Raw genomic sequence first — 20,455 nt, 5'->3', positions numbered from 1 at the left:
AATTGCTGCAAAGGAAACCCATACGGGTTCCTCGAAAGAAAAACCTCACAGTTGAAGAAAAATTCGTCCTGGTCCGGGACTCGAACGTGGGACCACCGCCTTTCCGGGGCAGCCGCTCTAACATCTGAGCTAACCAGGCGGCTAGCAGATGGCAGGGCGAAGTCGAATTTGTCGACAACACGAAGCAAAGGCAAGAGTTTGACGTAGTAGTTCTGCGGAAACCCGCAAGGTGGAGACTCGGCTCTCCAGAACTACTACGCAGAACTATACGTCAAACTCTTGCCTTTGCTTCGTGTTGTCGACAAATTCGACTTCGCCCTGCCATCTGCTAGCCGCCTGGTTAGCTCAGATGGTAGAGCGGCTGCCCCGGAAAGGCGGTGGTCCCGGGTTCGAGTCTCGGACCAGGACGAATTTTTCTTCAACTGTGAGGTTTGTCTTTCGAGGAACCCGTATGGGTTTCCTTTGGAGCAATTGCTACGAACGGGTGGATGTCTGATTTTCCCTTTATTCATTACTTCTCTCCACTTTGCGGGTTTCCGCAGAACTACTACGTCAAACCATCAGAATCAATAACATCACGGTGATCAGGCAGGGGAACTTCAAGGCCACATGTATTTTGTTTTTGTAACTTTTCTGGCATACCAAGCCTCCTCTTATGGTAACAGTGCCTTTTTGGTATTGCAGAAAGGCAGAAGCGTAACTTATCAGCACAGCTCAAATTATTTTTCTGTTTAGTGTCCCTTTAATAACTGCCACTCTGTTGAAAATCTAAAAGGGTGTCCACACATGTGCCTTATGGCTCGCATCTAAGGGCTATTACACATCATATAATGTCATTTCCGAGTTGTCTAAGGCAGAAGAAAGGTGTAGCTTAGGAATGTCGCTGGAGAGATCGTGATAAATTTTGCAAGACTTTAAATTGCCTGCTGTATGCAGCAGCATAATAGTTGGTTAGCATGTTAACAGCAGCATTGACTACAGATCAGAAATATTTTTCTTATAGTGCTAGAAAAGCGTTTCAGTACCCCTTAAAAAAAACTCGTCATCAACACTAATTCAAAGGCCTCCACTACAGCATCCTTCATAGACAAGCCGTAGCTTTGGAGCGTGAGCATACTGATTATTGTCACTACAGCAGACGGTCATTTTTTTAATCTCAGGGAACCTTGATATGCCTGATTAACACAGGGTGCCCAGTGTGTTACAAGGCTTACCATAAAAAATCCACTGGAACAGACAGCAGTTCCTGATGCAACGTTTAAATTGAAAAAATTCCTTGTCCCAATGCTAACACAGAAGGGCTTTCTTTTTGCCCATGCTCACATGCTGAATACATTTAGTAGCACCCTATAGACAGCGAATCAATTACAATGTACTCTTTTACAGTGGCCTTTCAGTTCTTAGATAATCATTGAGCAACATGCTTCTTGAAATTTAGACAAAAGTGGCCATCACTTCGCCCTTGTTGCCAAAAGACGCCAAGGCTGCCTTTTCTGATAGACAAGAAAAATTTTGTACATGCATTGGTAGGACTTTGCCTCTTGTGTCAAAACCATAAAGTTCCATATAAATACTGGTTAAAGGCGAACATTTGGAAGAGATCTGCCTGGCTGCAAACAACAAACTGAATTAAGGTTGAGAAAGCTCGAAGAGTTCTCAAAACCTAACATTTCTGAGCCTTCATTGGTAAAAAAATTATACGACCATAAGCACTTCATCCTTTCTCCATTATAGCTAGACTGTGTGCACCGCCACCCGTCCAAGGCCATTGCAATCAAACTGTACAACCAGAACGCTCTGCATTTTAGAATGCAGCATCTGAAGAGTGCCTGTAAATGAAGACAGTCCCGTGCCCTTGCATGTGCTTCTGTGCCAGCCGAGAACTTATGGGAAAGCCATCATAGTTCAAGTATGCACAATTAATCCATTGCAACATCAATCTTATAATAACAATTTCTTTTCTAAAGACTGTAAGTTCAGCACATTGGTACGCAGTACTGAAAAGAAGGCATGCAAATGCGCACACAAGTAGAAAGCAAAAAGGAGAGCAGAGCTTTGTGTTCGTGTCTGCATGCCTGATACTTAGTACCATGAGTGCCTTTAGTGCCCATATCTAGGTTGTCGATGTAAAGGAAGGAGTTTTACAGTCACACCTTCATCGTACAATCTGTACGTGTGTATTATAAAATGAACACTCACCTCCTCTTCTTCTTTCATGTGCGGCAAGAATTTCTCGGTGAACTCAATGAGGGCATGCTGAAGCTTCAGGCCATAGTTGACACGTTCCGTTGCTGACTTGTTGGTGCAAGAGTAGCCGTCCCGAACCAACGCCAGAATATCTGACAGACGGTTGTCGCTGTGGCAGTTGCAGACGGCCGAATCGTGAATAGAGAGTGCCTGCAACGAACAAAGATATCTACAGGTCCAAAAAGATGCAGGCACTGCTTTCATTATCATTTTCAGCAGCATCGCAAACATTGCTCTTGAACAGAGTTGCCAAACCGCAACCCAAAACACTCCATTTTCAGCAAAGTCATTATAATGATGTCATAAGTAGCTAATGACTCCAAAGAGGCAAAATTGTCAATGAGTTGACCAAAAGCTCATCAAATTTTTCAACTTTCTCACTAAGTTGCCAACATCATTATTAAAATGTAACTTTATATCCAACCACCTAGAAACCCTGCCTCGGATGTGCAACGTGGTACTACCTACGAGTTGATCATTCAGAGGGCGGACATCAATGCAAGCTTGCAGATGACAGGTTAGCAAAGGCGTTGACAAAAGAGGCAGGCACATATCCTCAAGAAGCAAATAAAGCTTGATACTACAAAAGACATCACACCAAAAAAAATTTACGTTGCTGACACACAGCCAGTGTTGTATCTCCTTCAAGTTTTTTCATGCAGCCATCACAGCAGAAGAATCAACACTGTTCATTGAAACTGAAATAGGCTAAGTGATGAGTGGATTTTAAGAATTCTACATCTGGCTGATGCAAAATGGAAGTAAGAGAAGCTAATGCGTTATTACGGCAATACAAGGAGCATTATATATTCAGTATTTGTACCAGACGATAATGCAAACACATAGGAAAAGAATAGGCAGGACTGACATAGGCCAGCATCCATAGGACACACCGGTGCCTGCCCTGTCCACTTCATTTCTATATGTTAGCATCACATAAAACTAAAGTACAAATGTAAAACCATAATATAATCAAGCTACAACTGAGCACCTGAGCTCAACACCAATAGCACAATAGCAACACACAAAAACTTGTATTTGGGAGCGTTACCAAATCAAATGATGCTGTTATCAAAAGTAACTCTAAGGGGCCACTCGCTAAACAAATATTCATACATACACACAATCTGTAATTCAGATAGGTCAAAGCAATTCTGAAGGTTTTTGCTGGCCAGCTATGTTTGTAGTGCATTACATAACTGCCTGGTTTTTAACATGCTGTATCTCTTTCAAATTTATTGCTTTCCTGAAAAACAACAAACAGAAAGAGCAAAATAATGCATATTATAAAGCAAAAAGCACCCAAGGGAAACAATACAGATCGGATGACGCACCATCAAAATGTGGCTCCCAAAGTAACTATTCTGATTTCATATCTTAGCACAGAGAAAGCAGAGAAAGCTTCAGCCCGCAAACATCTATTTTAGGATGTGTGATGAGTGTTGAATAGAAATTTATTTTGCAATGTGTCCACTGCTTTTATGGGCCTGTATTATGTGGCTTTATTGTGTGTTCTGTACAAGGAACCATAAAAGTATACTTTCTGCAAACATCTGTGCTTGCAATAACAATCTGAACTTTGGTGTTGGGTCACAATTTTCCTGATTCAATGAAACCGAGGTGAAAATCCTGCTTTTTCCCAGAATTTACCAGAAATTACAAATTCTGTGAAAATGTCTGGCTTTCCCTGACATCAGACACCGTGGTAATAGTATTTCAAAATTAACCCCATGGAAATTGGAGTGACGTGTGCCTTACGTGAAGCAAACAGCAAGGGCATTACTTATTGAGAGAGAATCTTTCAAGTTGCTCATAGCACAAGGTCTCTGCGTGTGAAATGTAGTTGACCCAACAGTCTTGGCATACAGCCTAACATGTCGTCAAAGAGCTGTCTGCTGTTTACTGCAGGCATTCGGGGTTTGCATTTTCATTATCTCAAGTTCCATCAGGTTCATCATACTGCCAGATCTGATACAGTTACAGCCAAAGCCCTTAAGAACCGCAAAACAAGAATTGTTAACAGGGCACCAGATGACATGCCTAAAATAGGCTACGTTCCTGTTACTGCTGTCTTCATAAACAATAAGAACATATTACTATGAGTAATTGCCCTGTCTATGTAGTGAAGTACACGTGGTCTATTTTGCAGAGGTGGCATGTCATCACAGTGGGGAAATGGAAAAAAAAGTTGGTGGCACAAATAATGTTGTCGTTGTTGTTGTTGTCAATTCCCGCTGCACAAAACCACAGTGGGATAATGGCCACGAATACTACAGGCAAGGATATGACGGCCTATATCACACCTTCAGCTTCTTCTTCAACTTGGTCATGATGAGCTGGTTCTCGATCTGCTCGTGGCACCGGAACTCGCGGAACGTCTGGTACAACTCGTGCAAGAGCGACTCCAGAGCGCTGTAGTCGGCGAAGTCCGTGCAGCCCAGCTGCGGAGAAAGACGACGTTAAACGTTCAAAACCTCACTTGACAAACACACGAAGAAGAAAAAAAAGCGCGTCTGATGAGCTACGGTACGTGCCCCAACGCACGCTTACTGAAGAAAAGGGGGGGGGCGAAAAAAAAAAAAAAAAACCTCGAAGGCCTGTTCGAACTGCGCTTGCCTATCGTGCTGCCAAGTGGGCACGCCTACGCAGACGCTTCGCCAGGAACGACCGGGTAATTTAGGCGATTGCACAACGGCACGCTTCCGCGAACCATGGCCCAAACACTGCATACATCCAAGGCGGAAAGACCGAATTAGGAGACTACGTAAACGCTTTACTTAACGGTGCGGCGATATACCTCTACAAGCATGCGCGTACGGCGCGTGTAGGTTGGGACGAGCAGGTTTCAGGCAGTTTAAGACCTCAATTCAAGGCTGTGCGTGTAGTGACACCAGAAATTCGATGTTGACAGATGTAAAAGGTTGCATGATATTGTGTTGTACAAACTGCTAATTCGAATTCTGTAACCGAAAGCGGTGAACGCTTTTGGGCACCGGCACAAAGGTAAAGCGAGACGGCAGCTTTAATTCCCCTACATAGCAGCAGTGTGATGAGTAGGGGATGCTCTTGTAAGAAGGATCAGCGTGAAGCTACGCAGACGGCAGCAGTGAATTTCAGCACTATGCTCAAGTTTTTCGGCGATTGGACGCCGCATAAGCGAGCGCTTGAGCTACGACCTGCGGGACTCGCTAAAGCGACGAAGCTGCGGAGATCACACGCGCGCGGCATTACCCGTATTCAAACGCACGAACAGAATGTTTACGGAACCGTTTCCAATTCTGAGAGCTTTCAAACGGAATCCGTGTTCGGCACACGGCTCACCCACCAAGGCGACTACAGTGAGCGCGTTGCCAAGTGGCGAATCGAAGCTCACTGGCGTGACAAGCGAGAACAGGCGGCATGTAACATGCAAGTGTATGCACCCTACCTTCTCGTTATACACTTCGACGAGCCGCTTCATCCTCGAATGCGGTACCGAAAACACATCTACTTCTTCTGGAAAAGGCGCCATCTTGACCGTCCGCAAAAGATGCGGGGTTTCTTGTGTTTCGATGCGCGCCAAACAACCTTGATGCGGATTCGCTTCGCGACAGGCTTGCCGGCGGCCACCGGACGTGTCGATGGGTGCTCGGAGAGATCACAGTCCTGGCTTTACGCTCGAGCAGGTCAGATTTCTTGTGCAAAGCTCCAGATACTGCAGTGCTGCGAACCAGACGAACGGAAGCGCTTGTAGAGAGACGACAGCTGGCCGTTTCATTGAAGCAGCCGCGGCGCACGCACACGCACTTTCGATTTGCCGCAAATCGTCGAAGGATGGCGACACCAGTACAAAGCTGTCGCCATAGCAACAGACAGAGACGGTTTCTGTTTCGGCAACGCGCGCGCGCGCGTTGTTGCCGCCGCTTCTCGACGATTTCGTTATACCACTGGCAAAATAGGTTAAGAGCAGAGAACATCAGTCGTGCGGAGTTTGACGAGTCTGCGTGGCTTTATCGATTGCGCACTGATGCATAAAAGGCTATTCGGGTCCAAGGACGAATTGTCGGTTCGATTTTGAAAACCCTGAGGTCGCGACCGACCTCACCGGCGCACGAACTCGTTCGAAAGTGGAGTCACAAGGTGCACTACTCAAATATGGGCCTGAAACAGCCATGCAGGTAAGTTAATGTTTCTTACAGGGTAATAATGGACAAATTCGCAATGCTTATTCTAGATTCCACGCTTGAAATATGTGGTCTGCGCACAAGGAAAATGCGAGAATCATTAATCACGGATGATATACAGCTGCGTTTCGCGAAATGCGTTCAAAGGATTGCTAAATAACTATAACAACCCAACATGCAACTTGCGATGCTCTTTTTCTCTTGTTCATTAGTTATGATTATACATCGCTAATGACCTTCATTCTTGATACCGCATTATGGGCATTCGGAATTCTCTCGCAATACAACGTAGCTTAGATGCATTATCAATGTATTTAAAAATGTGCGATGACATCGAAATAGTGTACAAGTTCCTTGGAGAGTAATACATAAGTCGGAACACTTAGCAGTGCCAGCACCAACATTAGTGTAGTGCACGCGTTTCGAACGCCTTCTTCTGTTTTCGTGGTGTCCATACTGTTAAAAAATATCAATAAAGCATAGTTAGGATTATCTCTTCAAGGAAGGACACAGTTATCTCTGCCTGAAACTATATATAATGTGTATAGAAATACTTAATGTTCATACATACCACGTCCATCACAAAGGCAACATGGCCGAAGTAAGACCGATTGTATATCTACCTACTTTTTGCTCATATGGTTAAGAAAGTTTCTTGCAGTAGTTACGAAAACTCTCACGCAGTGGTTGCTGACCTGTATTGATTGGTTCGAAGTTGGCTAAACATAAAGAATTCGTACAGCACATATGCAGTTTCCAACGCACTAAGCAAATGAACGCAATCAAAATTTTATTATTAACATTTAATTCCCACAAGTCCGTGCGCGTGGTGATATGTACAAAAAGTGGGATCGTTGACTTCGCTTTATATACTTGAGAGCAAAAATATTTGTCATCTCCTCTGTGCGCTATCAGACAAAGTAAAAAGAATGGATTGGAAAGAAACACATGCAGGACGGACTACAAAGCAGTTGCAAAGCCAAGGTATGAATCCACGCTTAGTCTTTGTTGCTGCCCAAGCTGTCTTATTCTAGTTATTCTCTTTGCGATCATCTTGCCCTAGGCGGGTTGCCTTCAGCAAAATGAAAACGCTATGCATGCAGTTCTTTCACCATTGGCTGGCGCGCAGATGATATTAAACCCACAAGAAACAAGCCACCCGCGTTGAACATTCAGCTCGCTTCGAGCTTTTCAGAGATCCTTACTTCACATGCACATGCAAGGGGTCGTCTATGATAAGGACGCTGACTCGCCCGTCAAAGGTGGTCACGTCTCATTAATAAAGAGCGTGGGCCTATATCTGTTCCGACGTTGTCATGGCGACGTTTGTTGCCTTTCGGCGCGTGCAACTGGTATGGATTTCACGGAACATGAGGCTTAGCGCAAAGCGAGCTTTCGAGCCTTCATCGCAGATGTTGCACAATATATTTATATATAGAGAGAGACAGCTTTCCATTATCGAGAACATGCTCTTGGATCGTAATTTTGTTTTGTTTGGTGTCCTGCTTTCTTTTTCTTTTCTTTTTCTCGTTGGTGCAAATAGTGAGTTTCGAACAAAATACGAATATTTTCTTACTTCACGAAATAGCAAAACAAACAGATGAACAAAATGATAGGATAAAGGTGTATCATGCGCTGCAACGATTGCGCAATCCCGGCGTTCGTATATATATATATATATATATAATCCTCGCTGCGGTCGCGCAGGGGGTCATTGCGCTACTGAGCTCGAGGCTGTGGTTTAAATTGCAGTGAGGGAGAAATGCAAATACGTTCGCGTACTTACTCATATTTACGTGAACATTAAAGAGCAAGATAGTGTCACAATTAATCGTGAGTCCTTTACTACAGCGTGCCTCACAATCAGATCGCGGTTTTGGTTTTTTAAAACTCTAGAATTTAATAATCTTTTATTGCCTTAATTTTGATGTCGTTAGCATTCTGACACTCTTCCGATGCATGCATTATTACTGCGTCTGTGACTCTGTAACTGTACCTGGGGCCTGCGGGGGTCATCCAGTTACCTGAAATTCTCCATTCTAACAGTGCTGAGGCGTCGGAACAAAATTTGCCGAGGAACGAATACCAGGCGTTTCGGACACGTGATCCTACCAACGGAGATGAATTCGATTAGAACATTAACTCCTTTTCTCGCGTGTTTTCCTTTCCTTTTTTTTTCTTTCGTCTTCCGCTTAATCTTCTTACGCATGATGTCCGCGCACCACGCGGCTCTCCTGCCCGTTTTCCTCTCTCTTCATTTTTCCTCCTCCTTCTCACACAAAGAAACTCTCTCCCCCTTGGGGCGGGGACGCTTCGTTCCCTTTTTGCTGAGAGAAACACGAAGACCAGAGTCCGACAAAATCTCGCCTCGTCGCTGAGAATCACGATGAAATGAAACGGACACCGAAAAAATTACGAAAATGTTGCCCTTTCGGTCGACACGTGGAAGCTTTTGTTTGAATTGTGGACAAAGTGTGGGGGCCAGAAAATCAAGTTTGAAAGATCAAGGTATTTTGCAATCTTCAACTTTGGTCGAAGTCAGCCCCGTTTGCTAAGAAACAAACACGATTTCTTAGCAGATGGACGCGTCGTTCCGCACGACGTTGGACGTTCAATTGGACAACTTGTAAGATTGGGCTTGTTTTGGATAACAGCGCAAGGAAGCAGAGGGGACAGAAGATAGAACAGAGCACTTCCCACTATTTATCTTTTTTTGTAGGATTGGGCTTGTTGGTGGAACATGCTTTAACGTTTGCATGACAGCACAACGACAGCAGGGGGCACGGAAGAGAGAAAGAGAGCGCTAACTTCCAACAGCTTACCTTTTTTTTTTTTGTAGGATTGGGCTTATTGGTGAAACATGCTTTAAAGTTTGAATAACAGCGCAAGGACAGCAGAGGGGACAGAATAAATAAAGAGAGCGCTAACTTGCTACAGATTTGCGATCTACTATCGTCCAGGAAGGCGAGAGCTATGGCCGCCTGCTCGGCCCTCGAGGGAATGGAATCTTTGAAACATGCGGAACAGAAGATTGAACCCTTGTGATCGATGACAGCGGCAGCGAACCTGGTCGAGCGGCCATACTGAGCGGCATCTACGAAGCAAGCCGAGCGAGGTTCGTCCCTAACGTGTCTGAGAGGCACGACGGCCCTGGCCCTGCGCCTGCCGACGTTGTGCTGTGGATGAACGTTACGAGGAAAAGAATAAACCTGAATGCTGGCCCTTTGGGTTTCAGAGAGCTGATGACGCCGCTCCGCAACGAGCGTGGGATTGAGGCTGAGTACGGCCAAAATCTTCCTTTCGGCAAGCGTAGGCGACAGCGGAGCTACCTAGGCAGATTCGTGTGCATCGATGATCTCTTCCCGGGTATTGTTAACCCCCAGTTGCCTCAGTCGCTCGTTGCGGGCTTGCATGCTCTTTATGCTCTTTCGAATTAGCGTATCCAGCTTCTTCTCGTGGCCGTGCCAGCAGTGTATGGCCGCCACGTACGTGATGTGGCTCATGAGGAAGGCGTGAAAGAGCCTCAGGAGGTTGTCTTCTCTGGGACCTACCCGCCTGTTGGTGACTTTGTTTATTAGTCTGATCATGTTCTCCATCTCTGCGAGGATTTTGTTGATCGTTCGAACGTTACAGCCGTTCGACTCTATCAGCATGCCGAGAACTCTAAGGACGTCCACCCTGGGAATGGGATTACCGTTACTCGTGCGGATGTTTATGTAGACTGCCCACAGCGGCATCTAGCCCTTGGGTTTGGGCCCCCTCCTGGCAGGCCTGTATAGGAGGAACTCCGACTTGCTCCAAGAGCACTTAAGGCCCGTGTTGGTGAGAAAACGTTCTGTTTGATCAACAGCTTCCTGAAGCGCAGTTTGGACCTCGCCCTTGCTGCCGCCGGCACACCGGATGGTCATGTCGTCGGCGCAGAGAGTGTGGTTGATGCATTCGGCTCTGGAGAGTGATTTGGATAGCTTGCATATAGCAATGCTTAATAAAAGCGGAGAGATTACCGCACCCTGAAGCGCACCTTTCGGGTCCAGCTCAACTGGTACGGACTTGAGATCGCCAATCTTGAGCGTGGCTTTCCTGGATCGTAGAAACGAACTGACAAACTTATGAAACTTCCCGCCCAGCCCGAGCTCCGAAATGGAGTCCAGGATGTGCACGTGGGTGATGTTGTCGAAGGCTTCTTCCAAATCGAGTCCTAGGATGGCCCTGACATCCCTCGTGTTCGTATTAATAATTTGCTGCTTGAGTAGCTTCATCGCGCCCTGCGTCGACAGGGACGGGCGGAAACCGATCATGTTGTACGGGTAGAGATTCTTTCCCTTGATGTGCCTTGAGATGTTGTCGTGTATATTATAATGTGTTCTGCCACCGTGCCTACGAATGGCGTGAGGGAGATGGGTCTGAGGTTAGCCAGCCCCGCAGGCCGACTCGGCTTAGGGATGATGACGGCCGACGCCGTCTTCCAGGACTCTGGGATGGAGTCCTGCTCCCAGATGCGGTTGATTTTTTCAGTGAGGAATTCGATGGAGCCGTCTTCCCAGTTTCTAAGAGCTCTGTTGAAGATGGCATCGGGGCCCAGGGCCGATCTGCTGTTGAGGTTCTGGAGAACTTCCCTGACCTCCTTGACGTTGAAAGGCTCGCCGAGCTTCAGGCAGGGGGGCCCCTTATAGGACGGGTAATCCGCCGGGCTCAAGGTACCGATAGGTACGCACTTGTTTGACAGCGCAAGATTTAAAAAAAAACAGTGTGTTGCTTGTCAATTTGAGCTGTTCCAAGTTTGCTGAGTATAAAGGCCGCTTATTCACTAATAAAGTTAATACTGCATATTTGTCCCACAAGGGGTCGGTGTGTGTTCAGAACAAACTCTAATAATAAAAAAGAAAAAAAGTCTTCGTTTGTGCCAATACTTCAGAAATACACGCGCACCAAACAGGCTACAAGTCTAGATAAACGTAGCAAGTCCTAGATAAACACCATACTTTGACTAGTTTTAAAGGAGCACTGAGACAATATTTTCGAAATTGTAGAAGCTCTACAACACGCTTCTCGCAGAACGCTTCTACTTTAGGCGAGTATAAAAGCTGGTTGTTGTATGATGCTGGTCTTGGCGTCGTCGACAGTATCGTGACATGCCACGCGTTGCGTTGTTGAGCTCGAAGTGGCGGGGTCAATCCCGGCCGCGACTGCTGTAAGTTCGTCAGTGATTGTCGTCTGCTAGTAAAAGGGTCGCCAGTTCAAGCGCGCGAACTTCTCCGCGCGTCACTGCTTGCAGACGCTCCACCATTGGGAGCCACTGTCGCCATCTTGATCGCAGCTGCGCACACCGCTAAAAAAATTTAGAGGACGCGCTTCGCCTTTAAAAAACGCGATATCATTCAAATATCCCTGACTGCTTCTCACGCTTCCCGGCAACTGCAGCGTATGTAACCATAATGTTTACCGGGAAACGCTGGCGACGAACGCTGTGCACGAAGGCGGGCTTTCTGGCAGAAACGCGGCCTCTTGCGTGGGCCGCGATGTTGTGGAGGCGAGCGCCATCTGGAAGTGTTTCAAGAAACGGGCGCGCCCGTTTTCGTGAACGCCGAGATATTCACGCGCCGGCGCGCGCAATTTGTGGACGCCGTGGCCAGTCTATGAATGGTAGAAACGCTGGAAAAGGGTTTTGTTTTAGCTATCGCGTAACATGATTATGTTTTCTCATATATTCAAATTACAATCCGGCGTTATAGTGGTTGTAGGTTGCGTGTAAGTAAAACTCTTGCTTGGGCTAGTTGGTTCATGCTTGAAGTAGTAAAGGCAAGGCTCAGAAGACCAGTACTCAAGAAAAAGAACACAGACGACAGCACCGGCGCCAGTTCTTGAGCATATATTTGAGCATATTTACTTGAGCATATACTTGAGCATATTTCTTCTACATTGGGCCATTTCTTTCCACAAAGCTGTTGCGTGTAAGGAGTACTTTACGATCTTTCTACGTATTTTAGCTTGATAAATACAATTAGTTCAACTATTTCCTTGCGCCACATGGGGTGCCTGAGTTTGGGTGGTTCGAAAATCATTTTTGGCGTAACGACGTCTGACGCTGGACGTAGGACGTTGGCACCGTCGCGGAACCTCCTCGCCGAGACAGGTTCTGGGCGAGGAGGCTGTTTCCGCGACGGCCGCCGCACCGTTTCTGGGCCAAAATCGCTTGCATGCGAAACAGGCTTTACGATAGGGGCGATACGTAAAAGTCTCGTTTACTTAGGTTTAGGTGCACCTTAAAGGAGTACGATAGCTGGCTGGGCGATCCGGTGCATCATCATTGTTACTTACAGCGCGAACGAATCAACAATCAACTAGCCCAACAGTCAACTCTTCTAGGGACAAAGAAGGAGCCTTAAAGATCCCCAGGTGGTGAAAAATTATTCCCGAGTCCCCCACTATATACGGCGTGCTTTCTAATCGGATCGGGTGTTTGACACGTAAATTCCCAGGATTCTATATTAAATTAATTTAATTATTGTCACGTCATGACATAGAGTAATATTTAATGAAGTCCTGTAGAAGTAAGGCTAGGTTTGATGACGTTGCGCATAAAAAAATAAGAAAGAGCACCACGCGCGTTTCTTATGACTGCGCTCGCGTGTCAGCCGCAACGATCACAAGAACGAGCAAGCACGTGACGTCATGACACACCCACCACCTGATAGGTGCTGAACTGAATTATACAAGGCGCTCCGGCACTTGCCGCTATACTTTGTAACGTTTAGAGGGTCCGTGCTTTCATTTAACACTTAACAATGATAACTCGGAAAGGTCTTGTCGATACTGACTCCAGGGGCATAGCAGCGAAATTCACGAAAGTGCGAATATAGTACACTATATATATTCGCGCTTTTCGCCGGTACTACTCCTCCGTGAAACCCGTGACAGGAAGTGCGGCACTATACGTCGCTTTATCAGCCAGCTGCGGAAAACACGCGTTAACCAGGCACTTATAAGGCGTATAGTCTCCCGTATCGTGTTCAGTTCTGACCTCTTTCCGAGAGAAGAAGATGCCACGTGCACGCATTATATCTCGTTACATGTACGCGGAAGCCGTCGGTCGTTGCTTGCTGAATATAGCAGCTGAGGCCCCGACTCACCCTCTCCTCCCGCTCGAAGATAGCCACGAGGCCCTATTTGTGACCGCTTCCTCTTTGAGGTTGCTAACCGTCGTATTTATCAGAACCCGCTTATCTGTCTTGCTAGTGCTGCCGCCTCGCTTTGCATTTGTGGAAGCTTCGCCCCTTTCATTGCGAAAGCAAACCACAGAGCCTTACATCGGCGAAACTAGATTTGCATACAAGATGTAAATACACAGAAGTGTCCGGCGGCTTGGGGTTTAAGGCGCGAGTTTGCATTGAGTAGGCACTTTCTTTCGAAGACATTTTTCTTTAGTACAAGAGCAAGAAGCAAAAAGACATTACAGACTACTTCGAGCAATAAAAACTATTTATATTGGTTCATTTTGCCACCGGTTTTCCTAATTTGAACTCTCGGTTAATTCGACGAAATCTTGCGGTCCCGCACGGGTTGAATTAAAGGGAGTGCACTGTGTATACACACAGCGAGAACACATACAATCGGCCAAAAGATTACGGGATACAGCCTCTACGAGAAACGGGAATTTCTCCCCGGTTGAAGCATGACGTTTCCAATAGATGGTCATGTAGGTCACTAAAGCTATTATAGCGGTGGAAACATTTAATTTCAGGGCAGTTGCCCAGGTTTCTAGCAATTCAATTTTTTTTCTCGCAAATGATGCCCCCCGGAAAATTTTGTGGCGCACTGTAATCGCAGCGTGCTGTATTTACTCGCAATGTCCCACCAATTATAGACCAACTCACTTTGTTAGCAGTGCGTTCCTTTGATGAGAGTCAAAGTCACACCACGCGATCGACAAAACCAAGTTTCTCTTTTATGTCATTCTCACGTTCTAAATCCTTAAGAGGTCATCATCATCATCAGCCTAGTTACGCCCACTGCAGGGCAAAGGCCTCTCCCATACTTCTCCAACTACCCCGGTCATGTACTAATTGTGGCCATGTTGTCCCTGCAAACGTCTTAATGTCATCCGCCCACCTAACTTTCTGCCGCCCCCTGCTACGCATCCCTTGCCTTGGAATGCAGTCCGTAACCCTTAGTGACCATCGGTTATCTTCCCTCCTCATTACATGTCCGGCCCATGCCCATTTCTTTTTCTTGATTTCAACTAAGATGTCGTTTACCCGCGTTTGTTGCCTCACCCAATCTGCTCTTTTCTTATCCCTTAACGTCACACCCATCATTCTTCTTTCCATAGCTCGTTGCGTCGTCCTCAATTTCAGCAGAACCCTTTTCGTAAGCCTCCAGGTTTCTGCCCCATATGTGAGTACTGGTAACACACAGCTGTTATACACTTTCCTTTTGAGGGATAGTGGCAACCTGCTGTTCATGATTTGAGAATGCCTGCCAAACGCACCCCAGCCCATTCTTATTCTTCTGGTTATTTCAGTCTCATGATCCGGATCCGTGGTCACTACCTGCCCTAAGTAGATGTATTCCCTTACAACCTCCAGTGCTTCGCTACCTATCGTAAACTGCTGTTCTCTTCCGAGACTGTTAAACAATACTTTAGTTTTCTGCAGATTAATTTTCAGACCCACCCTTCTGCTTTGCCTCTCCAGGTCAGTGAGCATGCATTGCAATTGGTCTCCTGAGTCACTAAGCAAGGCAATATCATCAGCGAATCGCAAGTTGCTAAGGTATTCTCCATCAACTTTTATCCCCAATTCTTCCCACTCCAGGCCTCTGAATACCTCCTGTAAACATGCTGTGAATAGCATTGGAGATATCGTATCTCCCTGTCTGACGCCTTTCTTTATAGGGATTTTGTTGCTTTCTTTGTGGAGGACTACGGTGGCTGTGGAGCCGCTATAGATATCTTCCAGTATCTTTACATATGGCTCATCTACACCCTGATTCCGTAATGTCTCCATGACTGCTGAGGTTTCGACTGAATCAAACGCTTTCTCGTAATCAATGAAAGCTATATATAAGGGTTGGTTATATTCGGCACATTTCTCTATCACTTGATTGATAGTGTGAATATGGTCTATTGTTGAGTAGCCTTTACGGAATCCTGCCTGGTCCTTTGGTTGACAGAAGTCTAAGGTGTTCCTGATTCTATTTGCGATTACCTTAGTAAATACTTTGTAGGCAACGGACAGTAAGCTGATCGGTCTATAATTTTTCAAGTCTTTGGCGTCCCCTTTCTTATGGATTAGGATTATGTTAGCGTTCTTCCAAGATTCCGGTACGCTCGAGGTTATTAGGCATTGCGTATACAGGGTGGCCAGTTTCTATAGAACGATCTGACCACCATCCTTCAACAAATCTGCTGTTACCTGATCCTCCCCAGCTGCCTTCCCCCTTTGCATAGCTCCTAAGGCTTTCTTTACTTCTTCTGGCGTTACCTGTGGGATTTCGAATTCCTCTAGGCTATTCTCTCTTCCACTATCGTCGTGGGTGCCACTGGTACTGTATAAATCTCTATAGAACTCCTCAGCCACTTTAACTATCTCATCCATATTAGTAACGATATTGCTGGCTTTGTCTCTTAACGCACACATCTGATTCTTGCCTATTCCTAGTTTCTTCTTCACTGTTTTTAGGCTTCCTCCGTTCCTGAGAGCCTGTTCAATTCTATCCATATTATAGTTCCTGATGTCCGCTGTCTTACGCTTGTTGATTAACTTCGAAAGTTCTGCCAGTTCTATTCTAGCTGTAGGGTTAGAGGCTTTCATACATTGGCGTTTCTTGATCAGATCTTTCGTCTCCTGCGATAGCTTACTGGTTTCCTGTCTAACGGCGTTACCACCGACTTCTATTGCGCACTCCTTAATGACGCCCATGAGATAGTCGTTCATTGCTTCAACACTAAGGTCCTCTTCCTGAGTTAAAGCCGAATACCTGTTCTGTAGCTTGATCCGGAATTCCTCTAGTTTCCCTCTTACCGCTAACTCATTGATTGGCTTCTTGTGTACCAGTTTCTTCCGTTCTCCCCTCAAGTCTAGGCTAATTCGAGTTCTTACCATCCTATGGTCACTGCAGCGTACCTTGCCGAGCACGTCTACATCTTGTATGATGCCAGGGTTCGCGCAGAGTATGAAGTCGATTTCATTTCTAGTCTCACCATTCGGGCTCCTCCACGTCCACTTTCGGCTAATCCGCTTGCGGAAAAAGGTGTTCATTATCCGCATATTATTCTGTTCTGCAAACTCTACTAATAATTCCCCTCTGCTATTCCTAGAGCCTATGCCATATTCCCCCACTGACTTGTCTCCAGCCTGCTTCTTGCCTACCCTGGCATTGAAGTCGCCCATCAGTATAGTGTATTTTGTTTTGACTTTACCCATCGCCGATTCCACGTCTTCATAAAAGCTTTCGACTTCCTGGTCATCATGACTGCATGTAGGGGCATAGACTTGTACCACCTTCAATTTGTACCTCTTATTAAGTTTCACAACAAGACCTGCCACCCTCTCGTTAATGCTATAGAATTCCTGTATGTTACCAGCTATTTCCTTATTAATCAGGAATCCGACTCCTAGTTCTCGTCTCTCCGCTAAGCCCCGGTAACACAGTACATGCCCGCTTTTTAGCACTGTATATGCTTCTTTTGTCCTCCTAACCTCACTGAGCCCTATTATATCCCATTTAGTACCCTCTAATTCCTCCAATAACACTGCTAGACTCGCCTCACTAGATAGCGTTCTAACGTTAAACGTTGCCAGGTTCAGATTCCAATGGCGGCCTGTCGCGGACAGGCCGCCTTAAAGGGACACTAAAGGTTACTATTAAGTCAACGTGGACTGTTGAAATACCATCACAGAAACCTCGAAACGCTTGTTTCGTGCCAAGGAGAGACTTATTTTAAGAGAAAATGCGTTCTGAAGCGTCCGCGTACCTCTAGCGCAGTTCAAATCGCCCGCCCTCTGATCGAGGAGTACTGACATCATGGTCTCATAGTGACGTTGCGCCATCGGTGAGTAGAACGGCGTCCGCAGACGGCGCTACGGCTTTTCTGCGCAAAACGCGAACGCGCGGCCAGAAACAGAGCCAAGACAGAGCCGACAGCAGAGCGAAAGCGGGAGTATGGTGGCTAGCGGAAGGAGAAACTAATTACGTCCCACATTACGTCCCACGGCACACGGAGAGTCCGTTTTCGTTATTTATTTATTTATTTATTTATTCATATACCCTAAGGGCCCATTCGGGCATTACATAGGGGGGGGGGGAGCCAGTTACAATTGGAAACATGTAGAAAAAGAACATTGGTAAGATACAGTGACAGTGACATAATTATATACAGAAAGAATAACATACGCAAGTAGGCACTCAACACAGAAATAATCACACATTTAGGAAAACCTTCAACTTCTTAACAAAAATATCATGGTTAATGGCAGATACAATGTCCCTCGGTAGTCTATTCCAATGATATATTGCCAAAAGTAATGGTGAATGACGGTACAGATTAGTGCGAGCAAAAAGAGGTTGCACTTTAAATGGGTGATCAAAACGCTGAAAAATAGTATGAGCTGCATTGATGTAACATTGATGTAAGAAGTAAACTATAGGCTGCGGCGAGCTCGCAGCGTGGTCGGCGTGGTCTATGAGAAGCGACGAGCCTTTTCGCACTCGCAACAGGGCATAAAAATGTGCGAATCGACGCAAAACTCGGTCTAGAAACGTGCTTCGCCACAGCCAGGGCTCAATACGACCCAAGCTGGCACGACCCAGATGTCGTTTCCCGCACCGCCACCAGGCGCCGCTACTATACCTCAAACTCCAGCGCAAGACGCCCATAAGCTGGTACTTCATTCTATGACGCTAACTTCGACGCTCGTCGCAATGGACCCTGACACCGACAGATTGGCCCGCGATGGTGGGCTCAACTTCAGCGATTTGAGCACCGACGAGCGCGACCTGCTGCTGAGGGCTCGCACTGCCGGCGTCGTTGCGTACTACGACGGCGGCCTCGACACCGGCTCTCCGGAGCGGGAAAGCAACGAGGGCTTCCCACGACATCACATGGACGTGGCATTCTCGCTGCTTGTTCCAAATGAAAGTTTCGCGAGCCAGCAGAACCCTCACAGCACGACGCGATAACGAAACTATTGAAACTCCAAAGCGTGCGCGGCGCAGAGTCGAGCGCGCAGAGTCGAGCGAGAACGAAACCTTTCAAACACCCATATTACTGAAGGGTAACGTCAAAATGTTATTTTTTCTTAGAATCGAATAGACGTAGACAAATAACATTTTTTTCCGTCTTATAATCGAATGAAATGATATTTTTAATACGAGTAGTTGAGTATTAGTAACACAAATTATGAGGAGTCCTTTCGTCATCGGGCTAGTACCGGAATGTCGCTGGGGGGTCTCACATCGTGTCATGCATTTACCTCAATTTCTCGGTTACTAAAGCTCTGTTCACGATTATATTGACGCCTTAGACGTTCTAGGACATTGCTCTACCACTTTAACTTGAGTTTCTGGTAACCTTTAGTGTCCCTTTAAGAGGTGCTCCTATCTAAATACACATAAAAGGAGAATTCGTTTTTCTCGGCAACCAGTGCTCCAAATTTGACGAGGTTTGTTGCATTTAAAATAAAAACTTAAAAGCTAGTGACTGTTGCTTTTGAATTTTAGATTTAAATCGTCTATTTTTTATTAAAAATTGGTAAAAATCGAAAATTTTCAGAAAACGAAACTATCAAGTTTACATCTCTCTAACTCGGCAAGCAAAAATGATATCACAATTCTGTGAATTCCGTCTGATAGTAAGTCTAAAGCGGACAAAATTGAAATGTTACACATGAATCTAAAAGATGGAGTAATACGGAAGTATACATGTTGCAAAACCCTTGTACACAACGTAACAAATTCACCTAAGATATAAATTGACGTATTGAATTTGGCCGCTTTGAATGATCTAATGGATGCCGTTTACAGTACTGCGATATCGGTTTTTGATGCAGAGCTATTAATTTATAAACTTCGTGCGTCTTCTTTCTTCAAACTTTCGTACTTTTGAAAATCATTTTCATAAAATGCAGGCCCTAAATCGAAATTCCGCTTCCAACAGTCATTAGAATATAACTTTTTTTCTCAAATACGATAAATTTCATTAAAATCGGTCCAGGGGTTATCTCAGAAAAAACGTTTTTGCGTTTTACATGTATTTGAATAGGCCGCGTCGGAGTTGGGCCCGAGCTACCTCATAATCTGGTCAATTGATTCGGGAGGTTTACCACTCCAAAGCAAGAACAGCTGGATCGTGGAGGGTTTCGGATTAATTTTGACCTTCTGGGGGCTCTTAATGTATTCACCCAACGCACGCTGCACGAACGTACAGTGGATGGGAATGCGGAATCCGCGGCCGGCAATTTAACCCGCGTCCTCGAGTTTAGCGTAGAACGCCATTTCTCTCTGTCACCATGGCGGGTGATCACATGAATACGTGCATCTGATCTTGATTACTAAATAAATACATAAATGATATCCCACGACACCTAAGCACTTGTTATGAGTTTTTGTGGATGCGAAATTATTAATGTCCAATTGAACGCCGCTGCGCGGTCGTTCGAGCTATGAACTCCTGGCGGGCAAGCGAGCGCGTGAGATGCTTGGCGCGTTTTGATTTGGCTTTAGCTAGGCCCAGTGAGAACGCCGACGAGAGCTTGCGCGTACAATGAACGCTCGGATAACGCAGGCTTCCGAGAGCGAAGGTGACGTGGCGTCGCGGCGATGCCCTCTCCCCTCGCGCAATAGCGCGGCAGCAGGTGTGCCCTTCCGCTCGCTCTTCTCCGCCGCGGCCCGAGCCAGCGTCGCGAGGCGCGCTTGTGACGTGTCGCCGCAGCCGAATGGGAAGTTTTCGCTCAACGGGCCATTTGACGCTTTCGCGTCAAGGAAGGAAACATAAACTGCCTGTAGTACAATAAATCCGACGTTACCCTACTACGAAACTCTATATA

The 20,455-nt window shown here is 46.0% G+C and overlaps 1 protein-coding gene and 1 long non-coding RNA gene across 2 annotated transcripts in view; one reads left to right on the top strand and one right to left on the bottom strand.

The window, feature by feature from the left end:
- LOC142557681 (F-box/LRR-repeat protein 5-like) overlaps positions 1-6,036 on the bottom strand; it is a 40,254-nt gene extending 34,218 nt beyond the window's left edge. Inside the window, exons 1-3 of the mRNA XM_075669696.1 lie at positions 5,675-6,036; positions 4,551-4,688; positions 2,200-2,397 (exon numbers count right to left, since the gene is read on the bottom strand). Of these exons, the coding sequence (XP_075525811.1) occupies positions 2,200-2,397; positions 4,551-4,688; positions 5,675-5,758 (420 nt within the window). The 5' untranslated portion in view covers positions 5,759-6,036. The remainder of the gene's footprint in view (positions 1-2,199; positions 2,398-4,550; positions 4,689-5,674) is intronic.
- An 80-nt stretch (positions 6,037-6,116) lies between these two features.
- Positions 6,117-20,455, top strand: part of LOC142557680 (uncharacterized) — a 28,899-nt gene continuing 14,560 nt past the window's right edge. Inside the window, exon 1 of the long non-coding RNA XR_012822808.1 lies at positions 6,117-6,404. This is a non-coding gene — a long non-coding RNA (uncharacterized LOC142557680). The remainder of the gene's footprint in view (positions 6,405-20,455) is intronic.

Source organism: Dermacentor variabilis, chromosome 9, assembly GCF_050947875.1.
Source record: "Dermacentor variabilis isolate Ectoservices chromosome 9, ASM5094787v1, whole genome shotgun sequence".
NCBI lineage: Eukaryota > Metazoa > Arthropoda > Arachnida > Ixodida > Ixodidae > Dermacentor > Dermacentor variabilis.
This window is presented reverse-complemented; position numbering and strand designations above follow the sequence as displayed.